Below are 20,266 nucleotides of genomic sequence, written 5' to 3'. Positions count from 1 at the left end.
GCACCAACCGGGAGGAGTGGTGGGAAAAGCAGCCCCATTCAAGGGCTGAAAACAGTCCTTGCCTACGGGGCAAGACTTGACAAGCTCCCACCCAGAAGGCACGAGGAGGCTGCTGTTAGGACGTGAGGTGCAGCACACAGGCAGGCGCGAGTGGAGACAACCGTGGCCCAAACACACTTATCATTACCTCAAACTTTATTGCCCACGAGGAGTTCTCTACCGTCTCAACTCTGCAGGACCAAGGCTGCAGTTCTTCACGTACGGGGGGCCGGGGGTCTCTCCCTGGGGAGCAGCATGGCTCAATGTGGAGAGCTGGGCAGAGGCCACCTTGGCAAACCGTGGGGATGAGCTTCTCCCCAGACGGACTCTCAGGGGACATCCCCTCACCCCACAACAATTCACAGTTGATTAATGCTACATGAGTGCTGATCAGCTCGCCGGGGAGGAAGAGGCTGGGGTGATGGTAGGGGTGCTCACCTTAAAGAAACCTGAAGGAGGTTTGAGGGGTCACATGCATGGAGAAGGGTCAAGAGCTGAGTCCCTTCACCCCATCTCCTGGCCTGCTTGTGCTCATGCAGAACCACTGGCCTGCCCTCCTGGAGGGCAGCCATGAAAGTGCTTGAGGTCATCAGAGTGCAAAGTGCAGCTGGCAGTGCCCCAGAGACCAGGAGCAGCAGGACCAGTGTGTGTCTCGGGAAGCTCATGTGCGGGTGTTGAGAGCCGTGGCCTGGGTAACAGGAGCGCCTGCGTCTGCCGCCTTCTCTCGAGTCTATCGTGCTCTGTCCTCAGGCCGTTCCCGTCAGGTAGGTCTCACGTCACCCTTCACTACTGCAGATGAGGGGGCTGAGTGCCAGCTGGGTAGGGGCGGTGCTGGGCCTGCGGTTGGGGCTCGGGGCCTGATGCTCTGGGGAAGACTGGAGGCCAGCAGCAAAGGGGTATGTGCTTAGGGACTGAGAACCATGTCACTTGAACGCCTTCTCTGGTCCTTGGCTGAAGCTGAGCTCAGCTCAGGGCCTGGGTTGCGGCTCCCTGAGAAGTGTGGTGTTTTCTCCCAGGGAGACCCCCAGTGTCAGGTATTCCTCCCTCCCTGACCTGGTCTGAAAAGCACCTAGAGATAGAAGGGGGGCTGATGGCCAGGCAAGGCTGGCCAAGGGGGTCAGAGGGCCCCCTCCATTAACCCAAGGGTAGGTACACCTGCTGCCCCAGTCCTGTACTGGGCCTGGGGGTAGGTCATTAGATGCTCATACCTGCCTGGAACCCGAGGGAGGGGCCCGCCCACCTCTCTGGGACCTGGGCCAGAAGCCACTCTCCCCTGACTGCCAGCGAGTGGTCACTGATCCTCATGGGTCAGGCCAGCTTGTCAGGACCAAGGCAGAGAAGACCCTCTTTGTTCCCCATGGGAAGAGGCCTCCTGTCTTCCTCCTCCTCCTCCTCACGTGGGCTCGGGAAGGACACAGGTGGGAGATCCTGGGAGGCGTTCTGCTAGCCCCACCTTACTGTTGCCAGCCTCTGGTCCCACTGCTGAGCCACAGGCTGGCAGACCCCTGGGAGCAGGCAGGCTGAGCCTGTGTCTCAGGGGCAGCGTTGAGCACCGAGAAGGAAGGTCGCTTCTGGCCGAGTGAAGCCAGTGGTGGAAGGCTGGTTAGGGCCTGTTCTCCAGCTGGCCGTGCTTGACCCTCCAGCTCCAGGCGAAGCTGCCATCAGGGGCCAGGGTGCACTGCAAGTCGATGCCCGAGTCTGGCACCTCCATGTCGTAGCGCACGGGCTGCCCGTCCTTGGTCACCAAGCTGAAAGCTGAGGCTGGGATCTGGGGGCAGAGCAAACGAATGGGCCTGAGGGTGGCAAGGGGCACTGAAGGTTCCTAGAAGCGCGGTGTTGATGGTCTCCTGCCGTGCTGGCAGACACCTCCCTCCAGCCGAGTAGGCGGCCCTGAGGTATCATCTGCCTTTCATTCTGGAACACTTGCAGAATCTCACCTGGCCCAAGTGTGGATCCTGAGGACCCTCCAATCACCACGGCCAGTCTTGCCCTGGGACCCCGGGGGACATCTGGGGCCAACTATTCCCTCTGGTGCCATTTCTACTTATTCAAAAGCCTCCTTCCTGGAGGACTGGGCTAGGTGCACTGGGTTCTGGGGCTCTGCCCCTAAGCGTGTACCTGCCCCCTTACCTGGCTGCTGATGCCGGTTGCGATGTCTCCCACCTTGACCCGGTGGAATTCCCGGATGTGCAGGTGTTCGCCATTGAGAGACTGTATTTGGACTTTCACACCTAGAAGGCAGGTAAGGTGACCATCAGGAGAGTGGCTGCTAGCTCCCTAAGGTGCCCTGTGTAGGGGGAAGCAGGGTGGCTGTGGGGAAGCTGCAGAGATGACATGGAGGGTGGAGTGGCTGTCATGTTAGACCCCTGCTAGCTCTTACTGGCCATTTCCTGTCAACACCAGGAATTTGGCCTGCACAGTGCCAAGATCTAAGGTTGGCTGCTGTGGGGAAGTAGTATTTCAACTTACAAAGCAGAAAGGAACTGGAAACAAAGATTCTTAAATTAGATTGTGGGCAACTTAGATTGTAAGTCCCTGAGGTGGTGCGGCCTGTGGCCAGGCATGCGGGCTTATGCCATGATCTCACTGTCTCCAGGGAACCGAGAGCTGATGAAACCCTCATTGTGTCAAAATCACAACATGACCTCTGCAACCACGCTTGAAAACAGAGTTCTACATATGTTGTCCTTCTCATCCTCTGACTTCAAATGTCAGAGGAGGATCTCAGCAAACCTACTACTGAGGTTTTTTTTTTTTAATATTTATTTATTTTTGGCTGTGTTGGGTCTTTGTAGCTGTGCGCGGGCCCTCTCTAGTTGCGGAGAGCAGAGGCCACTCTTCGTTGTGGTGCACGGGCTTCCCATTGCGGTGGCTTCTCTTGTTGCAGAGCACGGGCTCTAGGCGTGCGGGCTTCAGTAGTTGTGGCTCATGGGCTCTAGAGCTCAGGCTCAGTAGTTGTGGCACACGGGCTTTGTTGCTCTGTGGCATATGGGATCTTCCCGGACCAGGGCTCGAACCCGTGTCCCCTGCACTGGCAGGTGGACTCTTAACCACTGCGCCACCAGGGAAGCCCCTATTGCTGACTTCTTGATTAAAACGCTCATGGGGTCCTGTTCTTCCTTTTCCCTTTAGAAGACATTAATTGCTCAGTTTTTGGACTCCAGGCCAGGAAAGACTGCTCTCTGCCCCAAGCTAGAGGCCTTCTGGGACTCTATCAACTGCTCACAAGGGTCAATGGTCCTTGACTGCCCCATGAGGAAAGGCTCTGGGTGATCAGGGCCTTTACTCTAAACCAACTTAATGGCCAGGTACCTCAAATTCTGGGTGCCAGGTGCCTTCGTCTCCCTTCCTCACTGTGCCCCACTCTCAGACTCCCCAGTCCCAGGCGGATCAGGGGACTGTACCGTTGAAATAGCTCGGCGTGTCGGTGGGCCGCCCCCGGGCCAGCACCATGTTCCAGCTGGAGCTGCGGGCCTCCGCCTGGCTGCTCCACGAGTGCACGCCGGAACTCAGGGTGTCCCGCGAGCTCTGAGAGGCCTTGGACGGGTTCTGAAACAGGAGTGGGCACAGACTCAGGCCCCCGGGCTCAGGGAACCATCTCTGGCCTTGGTCTGATTTGGCGAGGAAGTGCCCATGTCCTAGGCTGGAGCGTGGCTCTCCTGAGCATTGGGGCTCAGCACAGGGCTGAGCTCCTGAGGGGCCCTTGGGCTGGAGGAGGGTGAACAGTCATTCTGTGGGGACCAAAGCCAAGCCTTTCCCCTCACTATCCTAGTAGGCAAACCAGTCCCTAATTCCCAGGTGTGTTGGAGATGGACTGTCTCATTCTGAGAAACCAGGACCCCTGCCCCAGTGAGGACCCCTCCCAGAAGGAATGGGCACCCCTGTCACCTGCCCTTTACCCACGACTTGCACACGGCCCCTTCACTGGCCGGACACAAAGCCACCTGCCCTGTGCCCCGGCTCCTGGTCCACGGCCGACTCACCTTCTCACTGTCATCTGACAGGGAGAGGCTGTCGATGCTGAGGCATGAGAGGATTTGCTCCTGTTCCTCCAGAGAAAATGGCTGCGACAGGCTGTTCAGAAATAATTCTGCAGAGAAAAGCAGAAGACAGCTGTGAAAGACTGGGAGGGTCCGGCTGTGCCGTCGGCATTCTGCACAGACTGCTGACCCTGGGGAAGAGGACGAAGCCCAGGCCTTGGTGCAGGGCCCAGGCCCGTGCTCGGGGACCTGGAGGCCGTGGCTGCCCATACCTATTTCCAGCTGTTGCAGCTCTTGCTCGGGGAAGGTTGCCTTCCGCTCTGGTGAGCTGGAGTTCTTGGCTGGGGCCGGATCCAGGGAGGACAGAGCCAGTGGTTCCCATGTCCCGGACTCTCCTTTGCCCCAGTGCAGGCTGGGAGACTTGTTCTGCTCTGGGGGCTCTGGGGGTGGAGGAGGCTGGAGCTTAGGGGCCCCGCCTGCTGCGTCCTCGGCCGGCTGGGGCCCCGGGGCCTCTGGTGAGAGCTCCCCTGGCGAGAGCTCCACTGGTGGGGCACGTAGGGTCTGGTGAGGGTGCCCTTGGCTTGGCGGTGGGTGGGCTTGGAGTGGCGGCGGATGTCTTGGTTCTTTGTACTCTCCCCTCCAAGGGCTCCTCAGACCTCCCACTACAAAACAGAGAGCACACGTGGTGAGGTGGAAATGGGCCAGGCCAGGTGGCCTTTCCTGAGCCGAAGAGGGCCAGAAGCAGGCAGTGAGGGTGGCCTTTTGCCCGGCCAGGACATGACTTTGGAGGGCAGTGTGTGGCCTCCAGAGGAGGCCTCTTCCATAAGATGGCCCCGATGACGGGACTAAGACAGCATTTCTTTTATTCCATTTTCCTCCTAGGTAACAACTGCAAATTTAAAAATTACAGAATTGGCTCCAGAGAAGGACTTTGTTAATATTAATAGTAAAGAGAAGATTTAAAAATAGCTCTGGGGTCATGCCAACTCACAGTTCCCAGGCGAATGGGCCTTGCTGACCCTCCGTCTCTCTTACCCCTCCCTTCCCGATAGTCAGTGCTTCCTGAAGACACCATTCCTCTGGAGTGGGGGGCAGTTCAGCCCTGGGGCCATTACAACTACCATCTATGTTTGGCGTCAGGGGCTATGCAAGGTCTCTCTTCTGTTTTACTTATTCCCTTTCGTTCCCATAACCACTGTCTCTCCCTTGCCACCCCCTACCCCGCCCCCGGCTGATGTTCTCTTATGTTCAACGTGTCATTTTGGGTTTGATCGAATTCTTGCAAAGCATGTGTTGGTTTTATTTATCAATTTTTTAAAATACATTTATTTTATTTTTGGCTGTGTTGGGTCTTTGTTGCTGTGCGTGGGCTTTCTCTAGTTGTGGTGAGCAGGGGCTATGCTCCGCTGTGGTGCGCGGGCTTCTCATTGCAGTGGCTCCTCTTGTTGCGGAGCACGGGTTCTAGGTGTGTGGGCTTCAGTAGTTGTGGCACGTGGGCTCAGCCGTTGTGGCTCGCAGGCTCTAGAGCGCAGGCTCAGTAGTTGTGGCACGCGGGCTCAGTAGTTGTGGCACGCGGGCTTAGATGCTCCGCGGCATGTGGGATCTTCCCGGACCAGGGCTCAAACCCACGCCCCCTTCATTGGCAGGCAGATTCTTAACCACTGCGCCACCAGGGAAGCCCTATTTATCAATTTTTAATTTACAGAAAAGGCACTGTGTTCCAGGCCTTGCTCTGTTGGTCCTCTTTGCAGCCAGCACTATGGCTTGAAGATCCAGCCAGGTTGCCCCGTGAGCACTGAGTTGCTTTAATTGCTGTGAGCGCTGCGTGGAGCATCCTCCACCCCCCACCCCCACCTTTGGCCTCTCCCAGCTCCCAGGGAGGGACACCCGACTCCCTTCCCACAAACGACACTGCAGCGTGCATCCGCAGGCGTGTCCCCTTATGGACCTGGGCAGAGTTTCTTTGGCGGTGCGCCCTGGAGCAGGGTGCTGGGTCCTGGGTCTGCAGACGTCTGCTGGAGTGCTGCCAGGTGCTCTCCAGCAGAGCGTAAAGGCCACTGTCCCTCATCCCCACCAACACTTGGCGTGGAACCAACTTCCTGATTTTCCCCACACAAATGGCTAGAAAGTGATACCTGGCTTTATTTTACATTCTCTGATACTGAGTTCAAGCCTCCCTTTATATGTTGTAACCCCTTGCCCCATCTCTGAGCACAGCCTCTGCATCAAGACACAGTACTAAGCACAGTACACGGCACAGTACTAAGCACTTTGACTCACGGGACCTCAGTCTTCCTAACAAGCCTGAGGTTGGTGTCATGCTCATGCTCTAGATGGGGAAACCAAGGTTCTGAGAGGCTGAGTACCTTGCTCTTGGCCACTACATGACCCCGCCGCCTCTCTCGACCCCTGCAGCCAGCATGGGGCTCTTACCATGCTGCAGTGCCAGGCTGACCTTCCCCCCCAGCTCTGCTGCAGACGCTCGGTGGACAGGCTCTTTCCTGAGCCCCTCCTGGATGGCCTGGGCTGTGAGGGGGGCACAGGAGGGCGGGATCTCCCTCACAGGCGGAGGCTCGCTGGCAATCTGGGGGTCAAAAGGCAACATATGAAGCCTGCCTCCCCGTCACTTCCTGGCCCCCAGCTTTCTGTTCTTGCTCCCCCTCCACTCTCCCCTGCCCTGCTGTGCTGGGGTCGGTCACAAGGACTAGAGTGGCCTGGTCTAGAGTGAGGGCTGGGACTTTTCCAAGAAAAGGTAGGACAGCACAGAGCTAGGGGGTGAGGCACCCATGACTCCCAGGCCCAGCCTGTCAGGAGGCAGGCAGAGGTGGACCGGGGTGTGGACGCAAGAGAGCCCTGAACCACAAACCCAAGAAGACCCCTCACCTAGGATCTGCCCTTGGACCCTCAGATTCGAGTAGCCAAGTATTTTAGTCAGGATCCCACATTTATGATGAGGCCTCTGCTTGCTCCCATCTGCCACTGAAGAGCGGCCAAAATGGGAGGCCACATCAAGCCTGCAGCCTGGGCCCCGTGGCCCTGCTGGCTGTCCCAGGTGCTGTCACGGACCTTGAGGCACAGCGGCCCTCGGAAGTACTGGGTCCAAGGGTGGCAGCCATTGAGCATGTGCAGCATCATGCAACAGCTGCTCCAGATGTCCACCTTGGCATCACAGGGCTTGCCCATCACCACCTCTGGCGCCATGTGGGTCTCTGTACCGGGGATGTAGTCCCCTGAGAAGGTGAGGAGAGACAGAAAAGGCAACCGTGAACTCTGATGGGCACAAGCCTTGGCAATGACCACCCGAGTCAATTCATGAAACACCCTGACTGTCTCAAAGTACCTTAAATAGAGATAAAGCCTCCAAATCAAACTTGCTGGGGCTGAGCCAAGTCGGGGATTGTCCTGGGGACCAGGACGAAGAATATATCATCCAAAACACAGGCTCTGCCCTGTGGACCAAACCCTTAAAGTGCTTTCCAAAAGGGGGGAGGGGCCTAGACACTGGAAATTCGGTTGTAGAAGACTGATTAGTGGTATGATGTTCCTAAAATGTAGGTTAAAAAAAAAAAAAGGAAAAAGGAAACTTATATGCATAAAAGACTAGAAAGATTGATGCCAGATGTGAACAGTATTTTCTTCTGGTGGTTTGTATTTTTTATTTTTGCTTAGCTTTACTTTCTGCAAAAGATATTAGAAAAGATATTTTTGTAATAAGAAGAAAACACTACAGTTATTTCAAAGTGGAGGGCAGGTGCCCATGTTCAATTTACATCTTCAGAATTACCAACAGTCCTTTAACAACAAAGAATCACTTCTAAAAGACTCTTTTTCCTTTGGTCAAAATGAAATAATTTTATGCTAATGCTATAAATAAAAAAGCAGGGCACAAAATCGTGTTATAATGGCCTTAACTATGTACAGAAAAAAAAAAAAGACCTGGAGGGAATTATCTAAAATATTCATGATTATCTCTCTGGGCAAAAGGAATGGTGAGAATTCTTTTTCTCTCCCCTTCCATACCACTTAACACTGTGGTTGCCAAATATTTTACAGTGGGTATGGATTATTTTGATAATCAGAAGAATGTAAGTTAAAAACAGGGATTTCTTCAGCTACTGAGCCCCAGCCCCTTGGTCAGCCTTCCCATTTTGCTTTCAGAAACTGTGCTCTCAGAGGCACAGGAGGGCTGAGGTCGCCGGGTGGGAGCACAGCTCCCCAGAAAAGGCTGGATAAGAGGGGTGGAGCTCCGGGGGCTCTGAGGTAGGAGACCTGGGGACCTCAGGCGAGGCACCCAGCCTTTCTGTTCCCTACCCTGTATAATAGGAACATCAGAAACAAGCACCTGATACGCATTGTTGCATTTAAGCCTAACAACAAAAGCCTCATGATAACCTAGGGTTGCTGTGGGGCTGAAGTATCTTGGTGGACCTAAAGTGCTCACATCTCTGATTGCCATTAAGGAAAGTACAGGAGAAGGCGCATGGCTAATGCGTAGTAAAGGCTACTAGCTATTATCATTGTGGGGAGCGGCGGTGGGGAGGGGCGTACCTGTGAGCAAAGACTTCCCCAGGCCATCGGGTTGAAGGCACACAGCATGGCCAAAGTCGCAGAGGGCTGCGTGGCTCCCATCGCTGGACAGGAGCACATTGTCGGCTGCCAGGCCACCCCCGGGAAGAAGAGGAACAGGTGAGTCACCAAGGGCCCCGGCCCAATCTGCACCTCCGGCGAGGCAATTTTCTGGCTGACCCTGCATGGCAGCTGCTGCTTCTGATTAGTTTCATTAGTCATGGAGGGAGGGAGGAGGGAATCAGTTCAGCCTGGAGGCAGGCAGCAGGCAGGATCTCTGAGGGTGAGGGGACAGTGCCACTCAGCTCTGCTGTCCCCACCCTCCCCCAGTGGTCACCAGTGTGGTAGGAGCTTGATCTGCTGTTCTCTGTGGGCATCACCCACTGGAAACTACAGTGCCAGGCTGAGCGCTGGGAGAACACACTTCCCCTTCCTACTGGAGCAGGCCCAGAAGACCTGGGAGGAAACCAGGCAGGGTGGGGTGAGGAAGGAGCCCCACGGGGTCCAGGGCCACAGGCGCCCTGAGCCTTACCTTTCACATCTCCATGTAGAATCCTTCGGGTATGGAGGTATTCCAGCCCTTCCAGAGCCTGGCCCAGGTAATAAAGGGCCCGGTCCTCCGGCAGACAGCCCCTCTGCTTTATGAGCTGGCCCAGCGAGCCACCTAGGAGACCAATGGCCAGTCTTTACATGGGGCTTTTCCAGGCCTGCAAGCCAGCCAAGGGCAAGTGCCTTCCAAGGGCAGGTGGTAGAAAGCAGGCCTTTCTTGCCGATGTCACAGGGTCAAGAGATTAAAAACGGATTGACTGGAGACGAGGGTCAACCTGGGCAAGACTCAGGGAAACCCTTGGCTCTGAATGTGGAGGGAGAAGGAGCGGCAGCTGGCTCCTCACCTTCTAGAAGCTCCATGAAGATGTTGACCCAAGGACCTTCCTTCACAGCTCCATACAAAGGGACGATTCTGGGTGAGGTCAATCCCGCACATGCCATCAACTCCTCAGCCCGAAACACTTCAACTCGTACCTGGAAGGGCCCAGAGGTGGGTGTGGGTCAGGGTGGCGGACCAGGGCTGGTTCCCTGGCATCCTGTCAGGACCCTTGAAGCTCCCTGCACAGAGGCCGCTGATGTTCCCGGTGACAATTCTGAGGCCAGGCAGGGGCCCTGGTGGGCCTACTGGAGCCTTAGAGACTAAACTGTGCCCCCTGGGGGTCGGGGTCAACGCCTACTACTCGATTAAAGTTCTGCAGTGCTGATGCCTATGGAAATATAGTCACAAAAACTACAATCCTTATCCAGGCCCCTGGCATGCTGCCCACCCTCAGAGATCGGCCAAACACAGAACTTTCTTTTCCCCAGCCCAAATGTCTGCACAGTCTCTAGGTCATGGGACCTCTTTTGTATCAACATCCACTTCTACTCTTAAGATGCTGGGCTTCTGTAGCCAGAGTTGATGCGGCCAAGATTCTGGCTCTGTCAGTGCCCCTGGATCCTCGGCATCCTTCTCAGCACTTATTATTTGCTCATAATTATTTGCCTTTTCCCCTGAGGGCTAAAATGTCCATGTAGATGGGGCAGTGCTTGTTTACTCTGTTTGCAGCTGTTTCCCCAGGATCTGGGCATAGGAGAGGATTCTCCTATGGGGAGGGGTTTGGCCAAGGCCCCTCCTACAGGGGACTGGCAGGCCAGGGACCACCCACTCCTTTCTGCAGGGACCAGCATGACATGGAGGGAAGAAATAGGCCTTGGGTACAAACAACCTGGGCTGAGACCCTGGCTTGGCCATTTCCAAAGGTAGATCACTTCCCCCAAGCTATGTGCCTCCACATGTGAACGGTGGGGACAGTGGCATCTGCTCCAGGGTAGAGTGGGGATCTGGAGGGGTGATAACCAGCAACAGGCCTGGCAACTAGTGGGTGCTCAGGAAATGCCAGCTCCCCGCCTCCTCCCTCCAGCTCAAATAAGAGCAGCTTACTGAATGCTTACACTTCCTAATAGAGACTTGTCCTTTCCGGCTGCAGCTGGTTCTCATGTTAGCCCTGAGAAGGACCACCAGGGGGCATGAGTGGTAACAAAACTAGCCTGGAAGCCGTCAGTCAGGGCCTGGCAGTTTTCTTCCGAGACCTGCTGACTTGTGCAGCTTTTGGACTTTAGCCTATCAGTGGAAAATGTCCCTCTTTTGGTTCCTTGCAGAATATCTGGTTTGGTTAATCAACTCACATGAACTTTGACTCCCTGTCAGTGTTTCCAGCTCTGAACCTGAGTTGGAACTAATTCGCCAACCGGACTTGTATTAACAAATGTCTTTAACCCTACTGCTCCCAAACTGAGGGGTGAAGCACCCTGGGGCACCACAGAGAACTTGGAAGGGGGCTACAGGGTATTTTGCATTTGAGGGAAACAGCAACGATTGACATTTGGGGACACCACACAAACTACTAGCGTGAGACAGTTCAGTTTCAATGATTGAACTGCATTCTTCTGATGACGTATCTTTATGAAGCTAGGTTTTTGGAGGTTGTTGTGACAAAAAGGTACTTCAGGGGGATAATGTGGAGCAGGAAATGAAAGTGATGGCGTCCAGTGATTTCTAAGTTGGAGAAGTTGTGCCTGCCCAACAAGGCATGCATCCTGTTAGTAATTAACGCTTGTTTAAGAACAAAATTTATCTCTCAGTTTATGTGTGTTGTTATTCAAATGGCTACTAGGTTATTAGGATAAAGACTTATTATTGGACCCAATTATTTAATAAATGGAACTGGTCAGTACTTATTTTGGCCTGGAGCACCTTGAAAAAATGACTGAGACATTAAGGGCTGTGAACCAAGAAAGTCTGGGAGCCTCGGCTTTAACTTTGAAGAAATCCGTAAGTCCTCTGGAGGGTCCCAGGAATATTAAAACCCTTCCCAACCACCCAGATCACAGGGGGTTGGAAGGGACACTTCAAAACACAGGGTGCATTAGAAGTCTGGGCCAGCCCCAGGGACAGCAGGCTGAAAGGGCGGTCCCAAGGGAGAAAGGAGGGCCTTCTGGTCCAGGCCAGCTGCCCGTCCGGCCACCTCTCCTCCCTGGACTTCAGTGTCTTCGTCTGTCAAGTGAGGGCTGGCCTCTGATGAGGATGTTAATTAGTGCGGACTAATATTTAATGCCCACTTAACACGTGCCAGGCACTGTGCTCAGCACTTCATAAGCATTAGTCGTTTACATCTTACGATAGCCTAGGAGGTGATATTATCTCATTTTACAGACAAGGAAGCTGAAGACTAGACCAGTAATCTGCTCAAGGTCACTGGATATAAAGTAGCAAAGCTGGGATTTTGGTGGGGGAAGCCTGACTCCAGAGCTCCCAGCTACCCCACCTCGCTGAAGGCCCTTCCGGGTATATTAGCTTTTACACCCGGGGCGTTTTTACCTACGTTCAGGCACGCGCCTACCCAGGTGGAAACATGGTCAGCAATCACCTAACTGCCAAATCCACAAGCCACTTCCCTCTGCTTAACTGCCTGCCCGCTTTACACTGCGGATCGCTTTTTCCTTCTTGAAACTTTCCCTCTTGTTTTCTTTAGTATTCGTATCCATTTTATTTCATCGGTAAAAACGGGAGTAACAGCAACTCTAATAAGTTCTTTTAAAGATCCCAGGAACATAAATATGTAAGGTGGCTAACACAGTATTGGGCACATAGCTTTCCGCCTTATTTCGTCATCACCATCGAGATATTCTCCCCTCGGTCCTTGTACTGATCTCCTTCTTAACACTTGTCCCGGCTGACTTCACCATGTCCCCGGCTGATGGCTGCTTCTACCACCTTTACACCATGTATGTGTCCACCCCCCATTACAATCTGAGCTCCTTCAGGTCAGGCGTGTGGATTCCACACCTCTGTCTCCCTGGCACAGCGTCTGGCACAGAACAGGTGCTTGGTAACAACAGCTGGCTGGACTTGGCCAAGGCCACCCTATCCCGGATCAGGGCAGAGGCAAAAGGAGGCTCCCAGAACTCCATGCTCGAGCCAGATGTTCTCAAACGTACAGTTCTTAACCCTCTTTGAGCCACAGACCCCTTTGACAATCTAATAAATAAAAAATGTGTGTGTGTCCACACGTGCCACACACATACACACTTTAGAATAAAGTTCCAGGAATTCATGGATCTTATGAATTCATCCACTGACTAGGTTAAGAACTTACACACTGGCTGTTAAAAAGCACTGGACAGATGTATATGTACCAATAAGGAAATCTATCCATGATACACTATTACCTGAAAAAACATGGTACAGAACAACAAATGAGTGCAATCTCATTTCAATAAAAGAAACAACTACATGTTTGTATGTGCGTAACAAGTCTAAAAAAGATTTATGTCAAAAGCTGGTTACCTCAGAAGGGGACTGGGCAACAGAGGGACTTTTGCTTTTTGGGTATCATTCTTTTACAATGAGCCTCTATTAATTTGAAATTAAAAGTAAGCTCAAACAAAACCCTAACCGCCACCCCCCCCACCGCCCCAAACCCTACATTAAGCCCGGGACTTGTGACCAATCAACATCTGACCTGGGGCCATGAATGTTCTAGAAGGAGGGCCAATGGGGTGCTGATGTCACCACATGATACTCCACATCCTGGAGCCTCCCTAGGGAGCGTCAGAGGGTGTGCAGACTTGCTCTGACCCCCTGTGCGGCTTGACCTCTGATCCTCCGTCCCCACCCTCCACCCCGACCCCCTAGCAGGGAACAGTTTCTGAGATCTTCCAGCTGAAAACGCTAAAGGACACTACTGCCTTCCCTACCCCGCTGCCCTGGAGAGAAAGGAGGGGTGGTCTGCCTGACCAAAGGCAGCTGTGTGGGCTGCCAAAAGCCAACCCCGCTAAGATCCTGGATGGGGGAGGCGGAGTTCTGAGAAGGGCTGGCTCTGGTGGGCTGGGGCAGCGGCTCTGGGGCTGGCAAGTCCGTGCCTTGTTCTTGGAGCTTGTCTGACTGCCTCGGGGAGGTGAGAAAGGGAGTCTCTGTTCTCTTCTACTATATTAGGGTTGTTTACCTTGTTGCCTGGGACTCTGAGAACCTCAGCAGGGGAACAGCTGAGGAGCCCGGTGACTAAGCTCCCCAGCATGGGCGCTCATCTCCAGGACACTTCACACTCTCTTGCCCTCCTCCCACCCGCCTCTCAGGAGGAACAGCTGAGCCTTCTCCGGTGGCCCGGGGAGGGGACTGCAGCTGAGGGGGTCAGGCACGTGGCCTTGGCATCCCAGCAAAACACGATGACCCGTGCTGGCAAGAACTAAGCACGTGTTTCGGCCGGTGGGGGTGGGCAGGGGTGGAGCTGGCTTAGTTGACACGGTATGCCTGAAGCTTGGGGTAATACCTACGGATAGTCCCCTCTCTCATCCCATCACCCCGAGGCCCAAACTCTAAAACTCTAACACCTGGTCACGCACAAGCCAGGGCAGCCAGGTTTACTCACAACACAATCTGTACCATCGCCCCTTAAAGTCACAGGCACCCAAGACAGTGGCGGCAGCAGTGTCTACTCTGCATGGGGCCTGAGCGGGATGGACCTGCCTGGGCTGGCTATTTGGTCCTTTTCCTTTTGGGGATCAGAGTGTCCTTGACAAAAGCCATTGGAAAACAAGGTCCATCTTTGAATTAGCTTATTTCACGCCGCCCAAGGGCCAAGGAAATGGCCCATGGAAACGTTTCTGATTTCCATCTTAGGAAGTCCATGGCGCTAGCCCTCAGGCTGAGTTGGGGTCAGGGACAAGGTGGCTTCTAGTCAAGGGGAGAGGAGAGGAGAGGAGGAGAAATGGCATCTGAAGGAGAGCACGGCTGACACCCTCAAGGACTGCGAGGCCTGGGCAGTGTGATCTGACAGGAGGCCTCAGTTCCAGGCCCAGCTGTGCAGCTGTGGGTGAGGTGCACACCCTCTCTGGTCTCCAGTTCTAACATCAGTGAGACGAGGGAGTGGGAGAGGTGACTCAGGCCTCTGCCTCTAATCAAAATCCTAGAAGCATGAGTCTTCCTCCCCTGTCCCTTCCCGAAGAGAGGTTCAAAGCCAAACTCTACAGTCGGACAAGCCCGGGGCTTCTTGCTAAGTCTCGTTTCCCATAATGTCCATCTCGCAGGACCTAGTGCCTCCGGCCGACAGGAGGCACAGCTCAAACTCAAGTCAGACCTGACTCCCAAGGTGCACGGCCTCCTTTGGGAAGCGCCTGTCAGGTGGAGGCTATGCACTTGCTATTACCTTCTGGTCCACTACGTAGCTTAGGGGTTTCAGCTCAACATGAATTTCATGACAATCCAACCATCTTCCAGGTTTTGACTTGCTCTAGGGGCCTGGCATCAGGAGTGGCCCAAGCTGCGTGCACACTCTCGTGCTCCCTCTCACATACACGCGCACCAAATGCGGCGCCCAGGCGGGGACACGTGACCTGGACTGTCCCCTTCCAGCTCCAGCTGACCCAGGGCAGCCAGGATAGCCAGACGCCGTTAACGAGTCAGACCCATGGCCTCCCTGTGCTAACCTTGAAAGGAAGCAGAGGGAATGCGACAGGCCTCCTGCCCGCCTTCTCTCCTCAGCCCCGGAGCCCGGCATACCTTTTTGACGGCACATTGGAAGCCGGTTTGCTTGTCCTCCATCCTGTGGACCTCTCCGAAGGAGCCTCTGCCCAGGCAGGGCTGGCGCGTGGCCCAGTGGATGTCCTCTCGGTACTCATAATCCACCGGCTTGAGTTTCTGGGGTTGGCAGGAGACAGAGGCCAGTTTCAGTGGCCAGGGCAGTGGAGGGACGAAGGGTTACAGTGAGGAAGGCTCTCCAGCTGGTGGCCCTTGCCAGGCTGCTGGGCTGAGCCCTCACATCCAAGAATACCAGCAGGTCTGAGGCAGGGCTCGGGGTCGGGGTGTGGGGACGGACCCCGAGAGGGGGTTGCAGGAGTCAGGCGAAGGCAAAGGAGAGCTTCACGGGCTGAGGCAAGCCGATCCTTGCGATGAAGAAACCTCCTCCCCAGACTTGTGATTGTGGGACAGAAACGAAATTGTCAACCGCCTTGACCATGAGAAAAAATGACTCAGGAGCTAAGTGGTAGAGGAAAGGGAAGGACAGTGAAGAGGGGCGGGGGACAAGGGATAGTGTCAGAGATGGACGGGATAACACCCAGAAATCTAAGTTTGGGAAAATCACATAACATTACACAGTGACCCAGGAAGAGAACTAGAGGAAAAGGGGAAGGGAAGCGGGTAGTGAAGGTGGACGGCCCTGGAGGTGGACGCGGTGGTAGGTGTACGTGTGTTTGGGGACTACTCGCCTCGATAAGCAGGACCCCCTCATTGTCCTCGGTTTCAGGGCTGGGCTCCCGAGGCTTGGAGCCCCCCACCAACCAGGTCTTGGCCAGGCTGGCCAGGCTGCGGGCCTGGCCGGAGCTCACGCTGCCTTGCAGAGCGTGCACCAGGTACTCCTCCACGGAGAGCTTGTCACTCGAGCCATGAGACGGGCAGCTGGGCTTCACGTGTGGGCCAGGCAGGGGCTTCTGGCCGTCTACACAGGCCAGTCTGCCCAGGGGAGGGCCGGGCAGGGGCTGCTGGCTGTCTACACAGTTTGCCAGTTTGCCTAGGAAGAAGGACTCTAAGGGGTGAGGTTTCCAGGGCTGGAGAGGGTGGAATGGGAAGGGGTGGGGCCGTCTGCTGTAGGGGAAGGGGTGAGCGGGCTGGGGCAGGGGGCCTATGTCCTGGGGGTGGTGGAGTTTCCACACGTGGTTTAAGCACTGCAGGGGGCTGATCAGTTTGTGGAGTTCCGGTCGAGGCAGCGCTGGCCGCAGGCCCTCCCCGAGTTTCTTAAACCAGAGATGGCCGAGGCCTGGCTCCTTCAGAGGCTTGGAGAACTGGGGGGTGTTTCTAACATACGGGGTGCCTAGCGGAGACTCATCCTCCTGCGGGGGAAACACAGCTGTTAGGACGCGGGGCTGGGGCCAAGGCACAGGTGATGTTCCGAAGGCCCCTGAGCCCAGGGGGTGCCCGGCACAGGGGTCTGGGCGTAGGGGCGGGTCTCACCTGCACCGGGACCGTGCAGCTCTCCTGCTCAGGGGTTCTGGGGAGGGGTCTGGCCAAGGCCACTCCTGCCTGAGCCAGGGACTTGGAGCTCTTCTTCTTGCGTTTCCTCCGGGCTTTGCTGCGCCGCTTCCCCTTCCAACACACGCGGGCCATTTTGCCCTCGGTCGAGTGGGCCACATTGTTGGGGATTTGATCAAGACTCTCGGACTGGCTGTCAGCAAGGGGACACAGACACGCATTCTGAGTGTGAGGGGGCAGGGAGACAGAACGGCTCAGGTAGCTGCGGCTGGAGTCATACATACAGACCCGAGGTCAAATCCCAGCTTGGTCAGGACTTGTGTGAACGTGGGAAAGTTCCTGAGCCCCAAAGCCCTTTAGGCTCCTCATTGATAACATGGAGGTGGCGTTTCCTGCCAGGCAGGGCGAAGACGGGGTTTAAATGAAATAGCTCATTTAAAAAGCCTGCCTCGGTGCCCGGCCCCACGGCAAGCTTCCGATCAACAGTGGTTGTTACTAAAGTGAGGGTGCACACGGCTCTTCTGGGTGGAGGGGGAGACATGGTTCTCTCCCTGCTCTCCAAGGGGGGCTTGCCCTTGAGAGGTCCCGGAAGGGGGGCATGTGGCTCAGAGGGCCACAGCCCTCGGGAGGCATTCTCGGCTCTGAGTTGGCTTCTGTTGCCTCCAAAGCAGGGACAGCTTTGGTCACTTTCCCGTTAGCAGTTCCCAAATTCCAACGATAAAGAAGTCCACCTGGTGGTAGGGGAGGAACCGTTTCCAGGTTCAACCTCCAGCTGCCAAGAATCTTCTTTGGGGCTGGGGAGGCTGGGAACAGACGGAGCCGCACTTGGCCTCCTTTCTACAGGGCCGCCGAGCTACAAGCCTGTCCCTGCCTGTTTCCAAGCCCTCATCCCTCCTTGGGTGTGTCTCACAGAAGGAAAGACACAGCAGGTTTCTCCCCGAGTTAGAGCGGCTTCTCTGGGCCTGCACTCGTGGTCACGTGCCAGTGGCAAAGTGCCTCCTGTTCCCAGCATCCTCCCTACTGATGGGAACCGAGGGGGAGCAGCAAGGACTCCGAGGAGGAGAATAAAAATAAAATGTCAAGCTGATGTGACCCTGATGTGACCCAGAGGTAGTCACCCACACGCTGGGAAAAGCTTTTGAAAAGCTTATTTGGCTGCAAGAGCAGCTCAGCGAGGACGCCTGGGTGGGTTCCAAGAGCCGAACCACAGGTGCTGAAGGAAGGAGCCGGGGGTCACTTGGGAGCGGCCTGGGCAAGCAGCTGGGGTGGGGACGCCCCCGCGGCAGCTCCCTGCCACCCCACTCAAGCTGACTTCCTTACCTGTACTGTTTCGAGCCAGCGATGAAGATCCGTTCTGAGAAGGTGGGGCTGAACTCTTGGCTATTCTCACCTTTTAAGTAAAAGCAAAGGGGTTGGATGAGCAGAAAGGACAGAAAGAACAGGAATTCAGCACTTAGGAGAGAGGCACGTTGCAGATAACCCTCCCGGCCGCTCCTCCTTCCCAGACCCCTTCCGCCTGGCGGCTCACCTCCTCTCACTGGCAGCCTCACCCCTCCCTCCCAGCCTGAGGGTCAAGGCACAGGGCGTGCCTACAATATGGGATCACAGGGTGCCCACCTCACCTTCACGTACTGTGAGGTGTAAGTGAGATGAGCTATATAAAACACTCAACTAAGTGCCTGGCACACAGTAACAGCTCCACAAATATACACTATTACATATAACGCGTGTGTGTGCGCGCGCGCGTGTGCAATACTACCATTACTATGCCACTCACTCCACTTTAATTTTTATTCTCTCATCTCTCGTCAAAGGCCAGCCAGAAGGAAGCAGAAGATGAGGGGAAGGATGTGTGTATGTGAGAAAATACCGTTATGAGCTGTAGGTCTCGCCAGGCTCCACCCCAGGAAACCTCCTGGGGTGGAGGGTAGGTGTGGGGCAGAGAGGGGATTCCTGGCCCTCCCCATGCCCCTGGGAGTTTCTCAGGCTCCGGTGGCAGCCACTGTTCTGTTCTGAGCCATCTTGAGGTATTGTGAGTGGAAGCAGAAAGGGTCAGCCTGGGATGCCCCGCAGACCCTGCATCGGCCCTGCAGGCCCGAGGGCAGGCGTTCATTCTTTGGCGGGGTGGGGGGCGGCAAGCACCAGTGTGGAAGGAGGTGAAGGGCCCAGGTCCCAGGGTCCAGAGAGGCTTTCCGGAACACTTGGCCTTTCCTGCCTGGGCCTCTCCAGAGATGCACAGGCTGCCCAAGGTCCCAGCAGAAGGCCTGCCTGATGGTCCTGCAGGGAGTGCCCAGGACCTTGGAGCCCAAGCGTTCCTGTCTCCCAGCTCCCTTCCCCTGCTCTGGTCATGAGCAAGGCCTCTGTCTGCCACTTCTTCCTTCTTGTGCTTCACTCCCCTGCACTGTTCGAGCTCCCACTTCACACTGATCCTTGGCTTAATTCCCAGGTGTGTCTTGCAAGTCTTCTATGGTAGTCACCTTGACTTCCCTCTTCCACAGGGGGACCCTGAGCCCAGCCCCATCGGTGCCCAACCACCCTTGCACAAGTGCTGCACCCACCTGCAGGCTCCCCACTTGCCCTCTCTGCCAACACTCCCAGCCCAGGGCTCCTTACATTCGGCCTGGGCGATGATGGAGATGGCGGCCGGCCCGCCCTCGGAGCCTTCCTTGGCTGTGCCTTTAGTAATCACGTCGTTCAGGATCTCCCACTTCCCGCAGAACATGGGGCTCTTCTCCACGGCCTCGAGCTTGTGGACGGAGCTCTGCTTCGTCTCCGTTGCCTGTGTCTTCTCCTGGGCTTTGGCGAACTCCTTCTGCTGCCCGACCGCGGAGCCGGGGGCGCCTGGGCAGGCCATTTCCATCACTGCCATCTCCCAGGCTCACGCTCACCCTGTGAGAGACCACACACAGAGCAGGTCACCCCCAGCCCCCGAGGTGCCCAGGTCAGGCTTGGGTGGGAGGAGAAAAGCAGGGGGCAGAGGGTCTCTACCTCCTCACGCCACACGTAGCTATCCTCCAAATGTTCCAAATGGCAACCTCACCATTGTTCCACGTGGGGTGAGCCCCCCAGCCCTACTGGCCCCTCCACCGTAAATGGCCCCTCTCTCCGCCCCACACGGGGAACTCCAGCCCGCCTCCTCCAGGAGAGACGTGGACCAACATCTGGGTTGGTTCTTTCTTGCCTTTATAAATAATGGCTGAATCTTTTTCTGTTGTTTGTTTGGTGGTGAACTTTGCTTCCCCAGAACAGGGTGGTGGATCCTATACTCCAAAACCATCAGTCACATCACTGATTCCACACAAGCCTTGCTTCGTAGAGGACAGGCCTGCACCATCCATGATGGCTTTTCTCCAAGTGGAGAGAACCAAGGTTTTGTTTTGTTCCCTAGCTAGAGGTAGATATATGTATGTATATGTGTGTGTGCACGCGTGTGTGTACATAGGCATCCAGATGTGTGTGTGTGTGTATATATATAGATTTGTGTGTATATTTATATAAACATTACATACATACACATAAATGAAATCTTGCAAATTGAAAAACCAGCATGCAAATGGCAATAGCAGCACTTGGCTCCTTTCACGAGATGCATCTGTTTGTGGCTCTCCAGAAGGAACTGACATGC

The 20,266-nt window shown here is 55.3% G+C and overlaps 1 protein-coding gene across 1 annotated transcript in view; it reads right to left on the bottom strand.

The window, feature by feature from the left end:
- Positions 1-177: 177 nt before the first annotated feature.
- MAP3K14 (mitogen-activated protein kinase kinase kinase 14) overlaps positions 178-20,266 on the bottom strand; it is a 42,650-nt gene continuing 22,561 nt past the window's right edge. Inside the window, exons 2-16 of the mRNA XM_081219488.1 lie at positions 19,255-19,530; positions 17,962-18,031; positions 16,624-16,834; positions 15,882-16,502; positions 15,175-15,312; positions 9,479-9,608; positions 9,118-9,249; positions 8,568-8,672; positions 7,086-7,249; positions 6,453-6,603; positions 4,292-4,681; positions 4,023-4,129; positions 3,444-3,588; positions 2,170-2,270; positions 178-1,807 (exon numbers count right to left, since the gene is read on the bottom strand). Of these exons, the coding sequence (XP_081075614.1) occupies positions 1,643-1,807; positions 2,170-2,270; positions 3,444-3,588; positions 4,023-4,129; positions 4,292-4,681; positions 6,453-6,603; positions 7,086-7,249; positions 8,568-8,672; positions 9,118-9,249; positions 9,479-9,608; positions 15,175-15,312; positions 15,882-16,502; positions 16,624-16,834; positions 17,962-18,031; positions 19,255-19,510 (2,886 nt within the window). The 5' untranslated portion in view covers positions 19,511-19,530 and the 3' untranslated portion in view covers positions 178-1,642. The remainder of the gene's footprint in view (positions 1,808-2,169; positions 2,271-3,443; positions 3,589-4,022; positions 4,130-4,291; positions 4,682-6,452; positions 6,604-7,085; positions 7,250-8,567; positions 8,673-9,117; positions 9,250-9,478; positions 9,609-15,174; positions 15,313-15,881; positions 16,503-16,623; positions 16,835-17,961; positions 18,032-19,254; positions 19,531-20,266) is intronic.

This window comes from Mesoplodon bidens (genome assembly GCF_964165515.1).
Source record: "Mesoplodon bidens genome assembly, chromosome: 19".
NCBI lineage: Eukaryota > Metazoa > Chordata > Mammalia > Artiodactyla > Ziphiidae > Mesoplodon > Mesoplodon bidens.
Note: the sequence above shows the minus strand (reverse complement) of the source record. Positions and strands in the feature narration are given on the sequence as shown.